Raw genomic sequence first — 13051 nt, forward strand, 5'->3', positions numbered from 1 at the left:
AGACCAGTGTGTACCCCAGAGACCAGTGTGTACCCCAGTGTGTACCCCAGAGTGTACCCCAGAGACCAGTGTGTACCCCAGAGACCAGTGTGTATCCCAGAGACCAGTGTGTACCCCAGAGTGTACCCAGAGACCAGTGTGTACCCCAAAGACCAGTGTGTACCCCAGAGTGTACCCAGAGACCAGTGCATACTCCGATAAGCAATGTGTGATGAAAGTACAAGATTATTTCAGAAAATCTGTTCATTAAAAATGCATTTTATGAAGGCTGCATCCTATTCATACTCACTACCTGCACCACCTCATTGCTGTTACATCCCTTTATCCTACCTGAACCTGTGTGCCAAGCCATTCGAACGCCTGAAAGCCAGGTTCTGTCCGGATGATGAATATTCCAAGAACAAACTGCATGCCCAATCCGATAAACAGCGATCGTCCGGATACCTGGACAGTGAGAGGCAGCAATTAGCACACAGACCATCAAAGCATGTGACCAGCCAAGGAGACAGGAAGAAAAGAAGAAAAAAATATATCTACGTCAGCCTGGCTACTTAATAAAATGATCATTTTTTAAAAAATGGATAAAAGCTGTTCTGATAGAATGGCCTCCGTTGACCACGTGATGGCAGTTCTGGAAGTTTCTGGGCAGTTTGAACATGGACAAAAGGCTAACACATTAAACATCTGGCATGCAACAATTATTGTATCGTATGAAAATTCCAGCCAATGAAATGAAAAATGAAAATGAAAATCGCTTATTGTCACGAGTAGGCTTCAATGAAGTTACTGTGAAAAGCCCCTAGTCGCCACATTCCGGCGCCTGTCCGGGGAGGCTGGTACGGGAATCGAACCGTGCTGCTGGCCTGCTGGGTCCGCTTTAAAAGCCAGCGATTTAGCTGAGTGAGCTAAACCAGATTAGCCGATGAGATGTCTGCATCAGCTCTAGCTACGGACAAAGGAAGAGCCAAATGTGACTCCCAATCTCCTACGTTGTGATAATAGTTCTACAGTTACCTGCTCTAAAACACAATGGGTTTTAACAAGGGGGCATCATTAGCTGAACAGCTCGACCCAAAACCACTCTATTGTATGACCGAGACTCGAACTGTCCTTCAATTATACAGCTTTTGAATTTCACAGCCTGTTGTGGGTTAACCTCCAAAGTGAACCAGACTCCAATTTAGCAGCCAGTCGTTCACCTCGGAGTCTGATCTCCAGAACGTACCCCGCATTTCACCTACAGAGTAAGTAAATAATTTTTCTGTGTCTGCAGCAACTCAATCTGCAACCGAGTTCCTCGTGGGGAGACAAGGAATACTGCCAGAGAAAGCCACCTGGAAGAATCTTCATTGGACTGTGACGTACTGAACTGCTATGGGTCAGGGTTTAGAGAACCCCAAAGTGTATCATGGAGTTCACCTGACCCACAACTGTCAATAGATTGTGGTATGGGGAGCACACGGCCCACTCTACAGGTGTGGTACAGCAGAAATGGAGAAGTATTTTTTAAAGCAAAACAATGTTTATTCTATGAACTCAAGTTAACCTTTTTAAAACATACAGTGAACATCTTAGCAACCATCAATTCAAATACAACCCCCAAAGACTATAGCACTAAGTAATCCTTTAAGCTTCCCGTTTAACATCCACATGACTTAAAAACAAAACCTTTAACAGAAGGAAGCACATCAGGTTAAAGTCACTACTGAGAACATTTATAATTCTGAATTCACCGAATGATCAAGAGATAGTCTTTTGATGGCAGAGAGAACAGCAGTACACCTGCTCGGTCTGGCTTCAGCTCCAACACTGAGAACAAAACTAAAACACACCCTGCAGAAAACAGCCTAAAACAAAAGTAAAAAGCTGACAGACAGCCCAGCTCCACCCACTCTCTGACATCACTGCAGTAGTAAGCACCCATTTCTTAAAGGTACTCTCACTACAGATATTTATATACACACCCATTTATAAGCACCCATTTCGTAAAGGTAATCTCACATGACAGAACTCAGGCAAAACCTTTTTTCTTATTTTTATTGTGACCCCTTTCTTTCTCTTATTCCTCTTTTATTGTCTAAATGCAGAAATGGGTGAACCTTGCAAAACAGCTGCACGTGTGTGTAAAATAACCCAACTGTGATGAATGTGTGATTTTTTTCTTATATAGATAGTATTATATATATATCTGTTGCAGTGATATTTCTGAAATAGTTTAACATACAGGCAGACTCTGGGCTGGATTCTTGGGCCTCCGTGACGAAATTGTGTTGGACGCGGGGGCGGAGAATGGCCATTTACCCGGAAATCAGGACCGGCAACGCTAAAACGATTCTCCGGTCCCCAGAGAATCGCGCGGGAATCACTCATGCGCGATCGACGCGGCGCGGGTAGGGGGTTCTTGGCAGAGACCCCCCCCCCCTGCGATACTCCGCACAAAACTGGCCGAGTTCCCGACTGTTGTAACCACGTATTGGCCTCAGGAACCTGGGGCGTTGGCTACGGACTCAGTCCGCGGCCGCTCTGGTGGGGGGGGGGGATCGAACACCGGGGTGCCTCATACACAGCCAGTGGTGCACGTACCCGCGGGCGCACGTAATCTTGGGGGGGGGGCCTACAATTTTGATGATGGTCCGCGGTACGAGTCCGCCATGTCGCACGACGTGCCTGACACAGGCCGCCACCGTGCGCTCGCGCGGACTCCCGACCGGAAATGCGGGTCCCCGTATCCGCAGTCAAAGCTGCGAGGAGCACTCCGGGACCCTGCCAGCTCCCTGCAGGTAGGAGAATCATTCTGGACTTTCTTAAGGAAAGTCCAGAATAAAACGCCTGCGTTTTTACGCAGCTTGGGGACATAGCCACATTTTTGGAGAATCCAGCCCTCTTTATGTCTGAAAAAGCTGCAATTAAGATGATGCAAAAGCGAGATCTCATTATTGCCATCCATGTATGTGTTTACCTATAAAAGGTCAAATAGAATCTTTGTTATGATTGCTGACGATTCCCTGGAAACTGGATAATTTTAGACATTGTGCTTCGGTGGGCAGGTCAGGGGATTTAAGTGGGATAAAAGTGATGGAATTAATTAGAGGAACCAGGTCTGTAGTAGGCAGTTTCATCTTAGCCTCCCAAAGGCAGCAAGACTTGCAGCGAGTGTCTTGAAAGGGTTTCACTCTCCTTCCGAGCAATCTTTCCAAGAAATCTCAAACCAGAGGACAGCAAGTATCCCCGTGTTTGCAAACTTTATTTACAGGTGGCTTTTGGTCTGTAATGGGCTTTGCTTAATTGGAGATAGAGAAGGTAGAAGTTAGAGTGTTTCCTTTTATTGTTAATTATTGTTTTATTGTTAATTGTAAGCTATTTTCTGTGGTGTTAATGTGTTTAATCCTGTGTTAAGAGTAAAGTTTGTTTAAATATAAAAGATCCCTGGTTGTCAGTTCCTGGAGCGAAGTTTCCTTTCCTCACAGTTTACAAATTTAAAAAAGTGTTTGGGAATCTTGTCCAGGATCCTAACAAATGGTGGGGGCCTGGTCCGAGATTTTAACACCAGCCCCCTGATTTTACCTTATCTTGAGTTTGTTGTGGGATTATTGATAGAGGTTTCGAACACTCCAAAACTGAAAGGTTGAGGGCAACACACCACCACTTATGAAGTGGGGAATCAGGAATCAAAGACACTTTTCTGTCTGTGGATTGGTGGTGAGGGGAGAAGCCAGGGCCGTTTAAATTATACCCCCTCTCACCCCCTCCTGTCCGTAACACATAGATTTCAAATATTGCAAAGACCTCCATGTGGTACGCTCAAAGTCAGATTGGCACGGCTACTTTGGGACCTGCTCTACCAGTCTGAGGGTGAAGACTTTGGTGTTCATGTTTTGTGGGAGATGTTGGTGCTGTTGCCAGCCAACCTGATTCGAGAATCGGAGAGCCGTGGATGAATACAGCGCAGAAGAATGGCATTCGGTCCATCGTCCTTCTGACAGCTCTTTGAAGGAACTATCCAATTCTTCTCACTCTCTCTCTGGAGATTTCTAAGGTTTCCTTTACATGTATCTAACCAAGTCCCTTTTGGAAGCCTTGTTGAATTTGCTTCCATCGTTCGTTCTGTTGGCCGTGTGACGTAATAATGTTCCCCACCATAAGAAGGCCTCACTGGGAAGAATTTTATAGGCCCCTGATCTTCATCAATTGGGTCTGCCTGTCGTGTAGTTTCCTGACTGCCTTTCCCCAACAAGATTTTAGGCCAATGCGACTCCTGACTCGATTGCTCTGACAACACCCCACTCACCCCCACCTGACTACCGTGACAGGACCCTCGCTGAATTGGGCCGGATTTGGCGGAACTCTGTGGGGAAGATAAGACTCACCGCCCGAGGACTTTTGGAGAAGATGAAGAGTACCAAAACGAGCAGGCACAATCCTCCGAAGGAGATCAACTGCTCCGGCCTTTTTGCTGTGTCAATGGCCAACCAGGCGACCAATCCCACCAAAGCCAGAAAACTAAATATCCTGCCAGACATAAACCAGAGTAAAGTCAACCGTTCGCCCCGTTTCCTTATTTCAACACAAGACGTGAGAAGGCACAGAGGAATAGAGGAATTGAAGCGGAGCGGACCTACCATTTAATCCATCTGGAATGTTCCTGGAGGTTGGAGCGCACAGGGGTGACGCAGTCAATGACCTGTTTTCCCACAAACCTTTTTAGGAGATCATAAATGATGAAGAAAGCAGCCACACAGGTCATAACGAGGAGGGCGAGGGCTCGTTGGAGGTTGAGTATGCAAGCCGCAATGAGGAATCCCAAAAAGCCTGGGTTGGAGAGTAACAGAACAAAGCATGAACCCATTTCCCTTTTGTTTTTTGGGCGCATGCCCCCCCCTTTTTTTCCACGCGATAAGATTTGGGCTTTAATTCCGGTCACACATCTTCTTCCCCCCCCCCCTCCCCTGCCCCTATTTTAGAGAGGGGGTTTGGGCCAAGTTTAGCCAAGCTTTGGAAGAGGGTTTGGAGGAGATGGGGAGGTCCAACCAGCCTCAAACACTGAAAGGACATCATCTCGAGGTACGTGTGGAACTCTGACCTCGCATGTCAAGGCCTTGGAGACGGCAGCCGGGGTGAAGACGTCAGTTAAGTGGACAGACTGAAAGAACGTTGAACTCCTCAGAGACCAGTGGAGATTTGATAGAGGGTTTCAATTGGGTAGACAGAGAGAAAGACTTTCTCAGCGGCTGGCGGATTGGCAGCCACACGATACTGATTTGAGATCATTGGCAAAACAGGAGTCCTGAGGAAAGTAGAGGGACATAGCCAGCTGTTATGATCTGGACTGCCTAAAAGGTGCTGGAATCAGATTAAATTGTTGCAAAAGAATGAACACTTGGAAAGGAAGAAAAAAATGTTGCGAAACATTTGCGGGGCAGCACGGTAGCATGGTGGTTAGCACAAATGCTTCACAGCTCCAGGGTCCCAGGTTCGATTCCCGGCTGGGTCACTGTCTGTGCGGAGTCTGCACGTCCTCTCCGTGTGTGCGTGGGTTTCCTCCGGGTGCTCCGGTTTCCTCCCACAGTCCAAAGATGTGCGGGTTAGGTGGATTGGCCATGCTAAATTGCCCGTAGTGTCCTAAAAAGTAAGGTTAAGGGGGGGGTTGTTGGGTTACGGGTATAGGGTGGATACGTGGGTTTGAGTAGGGTGATCATTGCTCGGCACAACATCGAGGGCCGAAGGGCCTGTTCTGTGCTGTACTGTTCTATGTTCTATGTTCTATGAAACAATGGGGTAAAAGGCCTGGGGATGAGACTGAAAGATGGCTCTTTTGAAGAGCCAGCGTGGGCCCAAGGGGCTCCTTCTGTGGCCTCTCTCATTTTATGATTCTAATGGTCGGTCCTCAATTCCATAATGGCACTGGACGTGAGGCCGCAGATATGCTTTTTTAAAAATTAATTTAGAGTATCCAATTCATTTTTTCCAATGAAGGGACAATTTAGCGTGGCTAATTCACCTACCCTGCACATCTTTGGGTTGTGGAGGCGAAACCCACACAAACACGGGGAGAATGTGCAAACTCCACACGGACAGTGACTCGGAGCCGGGATCGAACCTGGGACCTCGGCGCCGTGAGGCAGCAGTGCTAAACCACTGCGCCACCGTTGCTGCCCTTGGCCGACGATATCCTGGTGGGTCAAGTGACGATCATCGTGAACTTGAATATACCCGCCTGCCTGGGACTCGTCTGATCCCAGATACCCCCCTCCTGGCTGTCAATGGTTCCACCCCCTACACCCCCATCACCCTTACTCAGAACCTCTTCAGGTCACCAGGACCTGAACCGCTCTGTAAAGGATGAGCGCGGGTCAGAGGAAGATGACAATTCCGGTATTTACAGATGGGTTTTGTCGATGGATTTGCTCTCGGTGCGGGGCGTTAAGGTTTGGGGGGGGGGGGAGGAACTGGGCCCCATATTGGATGACGAGGTGTGGACTGAAGTCCTTCACAGGGTGAAGTCCACACCCTCGAGCACGAGACTTAGTTTGATTCAGCTGAAGGTAGTGTTCAGGGTGCAGCTGACCAAGTCTGGCATGAGTTGTTTCTTTTATGGGGGGCGGGGGGGGGGGGGGGTGCGAACACTGCTCAGGAGGCCCGGCTAACCACACGCACATGTTCGTATCTTGTCCCAAGCTTGTGGGTTCCTGGGTCTCCATTAGCACCACGTCGGCGATTCTGAAGATTGAACTGGAGCCCTGTCCTTCAGTTGCCATATTTGGGGTGTCGGACCCTCCGGAGTTGCAGACAGTTGTGGGGGGGGGGGGGGAGGGGGGGTGTGGGGGGGGGGGGGGGGGGGGGGAGAGGGGGGGTGTGGGGGGGGGGCGACGTCCTGGCCTGCTACTCGCTGATTGGCCAGAGGCGGCCTCTGCTGGGGTGAAGATGACCATCTCCACCCAGTGCCTCGGTGCGGCTGGGAGATCTGATGGAGTTGTTATACCTCGAGGAAGTTAACACTGAGAGGGACGCAACCGAGGGCTTCTATCGGAGATGGCAGCCTTTTATGGTCTATTTCAAGGAATTGGTCACCGTTAGTTGTTGAGGGGGGTGGGGTTAGGTTTTGTAAGGGGGGGTATCCGTGTTGGATGTTCTATTTTCCTGTATTTTATGGTTGACGTGTGTAAATTTGCATCTTGTTTATTTTTATGTGGCCCAAGTGCTGGCAAATGGGGTTAGGTACAGGTCGGGTGTCTTTCATATGTCGGTGCATATGCGGACTTGATGGGCCGAAGGGCCTCCTCTGCGCTGTATTATTCTGTGATCAAAACATTTGACTTGGTGAATTGTGAGGTCCTGTGGCTGATGGTCCGGAGTTGTGAGCATCCTAGAAGCTTCATCACAACCCTGCAATTGCTTCACGATGATATGGCTCCAAATGTCTTGGGTGGGACCTGAAAATGTTGCCTTCAAAATCTGGACCAGAGCAAAGCAGAGCTGTAAGTTTGCCCCCATACTATTAACAACCTATCTGACAATGGCGATCACCCCTTCAAAGAACAACTGCCCTCTGTTGTGAGTATTAAATACTGCGCCGATGGAAAACTCTTGAACCTCAGTCGCCTCCATGCCGAAGTTAAGCTGACCACCATAGACATGGATGACCTACAGTCTACACTCGCGATCTCTTCAATTCTGCATACAAGAGGCTTGGCCTGTCCTTGAACGTTGCCAAATAAAATTCTTATATCAACCCACTCAGCCAAATATTCCACTTCCCATATAAGTTGAAGCAGGGACCCGGGAATGCCATACCTTGGCAGTCACCTCTCTCAAAAGGCCACCATCAGCTCCGTCTACTGCAAACTAGGGCAGTGAATATTGGACGGCAAAGACCTTCGCAAATCAGCTGCAGTCTTGGTGTGCAGAGCGGTTGTCATCAGCGATGTGTTGGGTATGCTGGGTCTGTGATGACTGCGTTTACCAGAGCAGTGAGAGAGACAGGCTACCAACACTTGTAGAAGTACAACTCTATTTTATTTAACTATGAGCTGTTAAACATACTTGCACTGTGGGTCGACACTATGTTAGGTTGACTGAAGACTTATGGCTAACCTGACCAGATTATACTGCTAGCACATGGCGGATGGTCGTGTTACTGATTACGGGCTCTGGCTGTCTCAGAGGCTGCATCCCGAATGAGCGGGAAAACGCTGGCTTTATAGTGACCGTGCCCTATCTGCTGATTGGCTGCTGTGTTCTGTGTGTTGATTGGTCTTTCAGTGTGCCAGTCAGTGTGTGTCTCTGCACCATCATATACTTGTGTGTATGTTATGACAATCAGCGCACTCCTGTACTGCCATGAGGTCTGGGCTGTGCATCAGCGACACAAAGGAGGGCGAGAAAAACTCCATCAGTAATCCCTCTGCCACTGCCGCTGGATTTAGTGGGAAGACTATCGAACAAACAAAGTCTCCTTCTTGAAGCCAACTCCACAAATATTCAGGCAAGATTCCGGCAAAATCCTTAAAACCTACATCTTTGATCAAGCTTTTTTGTCACCTGACCTAATAGCTCCTTACGGTGGCTCAGTAATCAGACTCGGTTTGATAACGTGGAATTGGAGAATCCTCACGGTGCTGAAGGAGGCCATTCGGCCCATCGAGTCTGCACTGTCCCTCTGAAAGAGCACCCTATCTGGGCCCACTCCCCCACCCTATCCCCGTAACCCCACCTAACCTTTTGGACGTTAAGGGACAATTTAGCACGGCCAATCCACCTCACCGGCGCATCTTTGGACTGTGGGGGGAAACCTGGAGCGCCCGGAGGAAACCCACGCAGACACGGGGAGAACGTGCAGACTCCGCACAGACAGTGACCCGAGGCCGGAATCGAACCTGTGACCCTGGCGCTGAGAGGCGGCAGAGTTGACAACTGTGCCGCCCTGAATGCTGCTCCTCTGGACATTTTATGCCGTCAATTATATGAAAATGCATTATTGTGGATGTTAACATGAGGCAGCCTGCACTGTTTGTTCTAACATTAGAGGAACACATCCCACTGTGCCAGTCTAACCTTCCACTCTAACCCTCCTCAGAGCTGTTCTGTGTGAGGCCTACGGAACTCAGTCCACACGTGGAGCATGTTTGAGATTGTAAAAAACACGATAAACGTGCACCTCTTGGGATAAGTTAAAACTGTCCCAAGTTGTAACTTTTGAGGAAGGGAAATTCCCACATGGTCACTGGGGCCAGAACTGAACCCCAGAGGGGAGAAGCTGCCGATTTACTGTGTTGACCTATGACCTGCTAGTCAGTGACGTCTACCTGCGAGGACGATGCCCAGGACAACACGCTTGATCAGAGTATAGTGAGCTTCGCACACCGACTTCACTCTTGAGGCAGACTGGGAAACCTGACTGGAAAAGAGAAACATCGCAATGTCAACCTGTCGTTCGGAGTAAAGGATTCCGGATTATTCTACGATCTGAACATTTGAGTCTAACTTCTGAGATGCCGCATTGAACACTGGTGCCTCCATGGATTGCCACGGCCCATCGAAACCGCGCAGGAGAGCAGGCAAGTTGTCACCTCAGTTGGGTTGAGAGGTGGCCGCAACCGAGGGTGACCTCTTTCCCACCATCTTTCATTCCGACTCCCGCTCCACACTGCGGATGTGAGGCGATTCTCCAACCAATCAGCAGGAACATTCTTCCCTCCTGAATGTCTTTTTTCCGTGTTGGAGTGGGGGAGTGTCGGGGTGGGGGTGGAGGGGGGGGGGGGGGGCATTACCTTTGGGATATCAGAGAAAGAGAGAAGTGGAAATGAAAATGAAAATCGCTTATGGTCACGAGTCGGCTTCAATGAAGTCACTGTGAAAAGCCCCTAGTCGCCACATTCCGGCGCCTTTACGGGGAGGCTGGTACGGGAATCGAACCGTGCTGCTGGCCTGCCTCGGTCTGCTTTAAAAGCCAGCTATTTAGCCCAGTGTGCTAAACCAGCCCCTATTTGGAGCTCTCTCCCACCCACCCCCCCCACCCCAGAGGCCTTGAATGCTGAGCCTTGATGACTGAGAACGACGAAAGCGGAAAAATGGAGGTGATCTGCCCTAATCTAACTGAATGGCTGTGATAAACCCTTCAAAAGTAAACGAGTGACACAGTGCTGGTACGTGATGAAAAGAGCTCAGGATTCCATTTGATTCCTACCTCAGGATTTTGGAATTCCTTTTCCTTGCAGGAGATTGAGGTTCGGGGTCGTCTGTGGGTTTGGATGGGGCGATTTCCTGCAAGGACAGATCAATAGGATCAACCATCTGACGCTGACGGCACTCGATCAAAAGGTATTCTGAAGGACAAGTCAGACCGCTTACCTCCATTTCAAATGCCGCATTTTCCAAACCCTGCTTATTCTTGGAGACAGCCGTGATGTTGTCCATGGTTCAAAGTTCACTTCACTTGCACATTAAAGAAAAGAATTCAACAATTAAAGATAAACAGTCACACATCATCAGGACTAAGGAAGGCCATCGAACCGTCACCTCTGAAGGAGCTCCTGAACGATGGCGGGTGAATATTAAGCCTCTTTCCCACCTCCAAACAGACAAGCTTGTAAACCATCAGCCAAACCCGTACACCCACTGTCGCCAGGTGAATTCTCCACCACCTGCATGTATTTTATATCAGGGTTTTTTTTAGCAGGGGGCTTGAGTTTAAGAGCCGCGGGGTTATGCTGCAACTGTACATGACCCTGGTGAGGCCACATTTGGAGTATTGTGTGCAGTTCTGGTCACCTCACTATGGGAAGGATGTGGAAGCATTGGAAAGGGCGCAAAGGAGATTTACCAGGATGCTGCCTGGTTTGCAGGATAGGTCTTGTGAGGAAATGTTGAGGGAGCTAGGGCTTTTCTCATTGGAGCGGAGGAGGAGGAGAGGCGACTTAATAGAGGTTTATACGATGAGGGGGATAGATAGAGTGGACGTTCAGAGATTATTTCCTCGGGTGGATGTAGCTGTTACAAGGGGGCATAACTATAAGATTCAGGGTGGGAGATATAGGAGGGATGTCCGAGGTAGGTTCTTTACTCAGAGAGTGGTTAGGGTGTGGAATGGACTGCCTGCTGTGATAGTGGAGTCGGGCACTTTAGGAACTTTCAAGCGGTTATTGGATAGGCACATGGAGCACACCAGAATGACAGGGAGTGGGATAGCTTGATCTTGGTTTCGGACAAGGCTCGGCATCGAGGGCCGAAGGGCCTGTTCTGTGCTGTACAGTTCTATGTTCTACGTAACATCAATGCCACAAATATGAAATATAAGGGGCTGGATTCTCCGTTTCTGGGACTACGTGTTGAGGCCAACGCAGGATTCATGGACTTTCCCGACAACAAAATTGCTGCTGAACTTGGATCGATTCAGCGACTGTGGAGGGGCTCGAACCGGCGCCATGTGGAACACAATTGATTCCAATGAGAAACGGTATGGGATTGGCCAGGTCCGTGATTGACACTCGGGAGGCTGACAAGCTGCAGCCGCCATATACATATTACACTCCCCACACCCACACTCATCCCAGCCAACAAGATGGCAGTGGTTGTGCTGGAGCGTGCCCACACAGCTGATGGGTCAGCTGGGGCCAGAGGGCACCTAAGGGGGTTGCCCTGCAAAGACACTGATACGATCCGTGACCCTAAGTTCACAGTGAGCTGTTAGCGGTGTGCACAGCTGCATGGCTGTCTTGTTGGCCGCGACAATGGTGCCCGTCCACCCCAACCCCACAGCCCACCTCGTGCCACCCCCCCCCGCTACCCGGCCCTGGCAGAAGCTCCCCCCCCCCAGCCAGCGGCACAACTGTCAGCAAATTATAGCGATGTTGGACATCTTCCGTACCCCCTCTCTCTCCCTCAGCGTCCAGGGGCGGGATTCTCCGACCCCCCCCCCCCAATCCGGGTCGGAGAATCGCCCGGGGCCGGCGTCAATCCCGCCCCCGCCGTGTCCCGAATTCTCCGCCACCAGAGATTCGGCGGGGATGGGGATCGCGCCGCGCCGGTCGGCGGCCCCCCCCCCCGGCGATTCTCCGGCCCGCGATGGGCCGAAGTCCTGCCGCTGTCAAGCCTCTCCCGCCGGCTGGAATCACAACACCTACCTGACCGGCGGGACTGGCGGCGCGGGCGGGCTCCGGGTTCCTGGGGGGGGGGGGGGGGGGGTCGTGGGGCGGTCTGGCCCTGAGGGGGGTGCCCCCACGGTGGCCTGGTCCGCGATCGGGCCGCACCGATCGGCGGGCGGGCCTGTGCCGTGGGGGCACTCTTTTCCTTCCACCTTCGCCATGGTCTTCACCATGGCGGAGACGGAAGTGTCCCCCTTCCCCTGCGCATGCGCCGGGATGACGTCAGCAGCCACTGACGCTCCGACGTATGCGCGGACTTCCGCCGGCCGGCGAAGTCCCTTCGGCCCCGGCTGGCATGGCGCCAAAGGCCGTCCACGCCAGCCGGCGGAGCGCCAACCACTCCGGCGCGGGCCTAGCCCCTCAGGGCTTGGCCCCTAAAGGTGCGGCCCGACGCCGGAGCGGTTCACGCCACTCTGTCACGCCGGGACCCCCCGCCCCACCGGGTAGGGGAGAATCCCGGCCCATGACACCGATTTCACGATTTTTAAAAGCACAAGCGTCATCGGCAACTCGGCCCATCGCAGGCGGGGAATCAAAGAGGCAGCGCAGAATACCGGCTCGGGCCTGCTAATGAAGAGCAAACGGTGTTTACCGTACCTGCGTCCTGGGCCGCATTCACGCCACTGTCGAGGTGACGGAGAATTGCGATTTGGCAGAAAATTGGCACCCGGTGTGATTTTAGCGTTGGGACCTATTCTCCGCCCAATCGGGTTTCGCGATTTTGGCGTCAGCCAGCGGTGAATCCCGCCCAATATATAACAATGCCTACATTCTTCACACTCAGCTGCCACGGTTGGATTATTGATCTCATGAGGTGAATTCTCCACCGGCGGGATTCTTCATGTCATAATATACACCAGTGTATCATGGTGCAGACACACACTGATGGACACACACAGGGACCAATCAAC

General features: G+C 50.9%; 1 protein-coding gene across 7 annotated transcripts in view; it reads right to left on the reverse strand.

Annotated features, from left to right (window-relative positions):
- Positions 1–13051, reverse strand: part of slc28a1 (solute carrier family 28 member 1) — a 74964-nt gene that overhangs the window by 44985 nt on the left and 16928 nt on the right. For 5 of the 7 annotated variants that reach the window (XM_038784501.1, XM_038784496.1, XM_038784503.1 and 2 more), the window contains 6 exons: positions 10348–10426; positions 10184–10260; positions 9303–9394; positions 4620–4809; positions 4368–4509; positions 331–444 (listed from right to left, as the gene is read on the reverse strand). In XM_038784501.1, coding sequence (XP_038640429.1) covers positions 331–444; positions 4368–4509; positions 4620–4809; positions 9303–9394; positions 10184–10260; positions 10348–10413 — 681 coding nt within the window. In that variant the 5' untranslated portion in view covers positions 10414–10426. Of the gene's footprint in view, positions 1–330; positions 445–4367; positions 4510–4619; positions 4810–9302; positions 9395–10183; positions 10261–10347; positions 10432–13051 lie in introns of all 7 variants that reach the window. The other 2 variants (XM_038784502.1, XM_038784499.1) reach the window with 1 other exon arrangement.

This window comes from Scyliorhinus canicula, chromosome 24 (assembly GCF_902713615.1).
Source record: "Scyliorhinus canicula chromosome 24, sScyCan1.1, whole genome shotgun sequence".
In the NCBI taxonomy this organism is placed as follows: domain Eukaryota; kingdom Metazoa; phylum Chordata; class Chondrichthyes; order Carcharhiniformes; family Scyliorhinidae; genus Scyliorhinus; species Scyliorhinus canicula.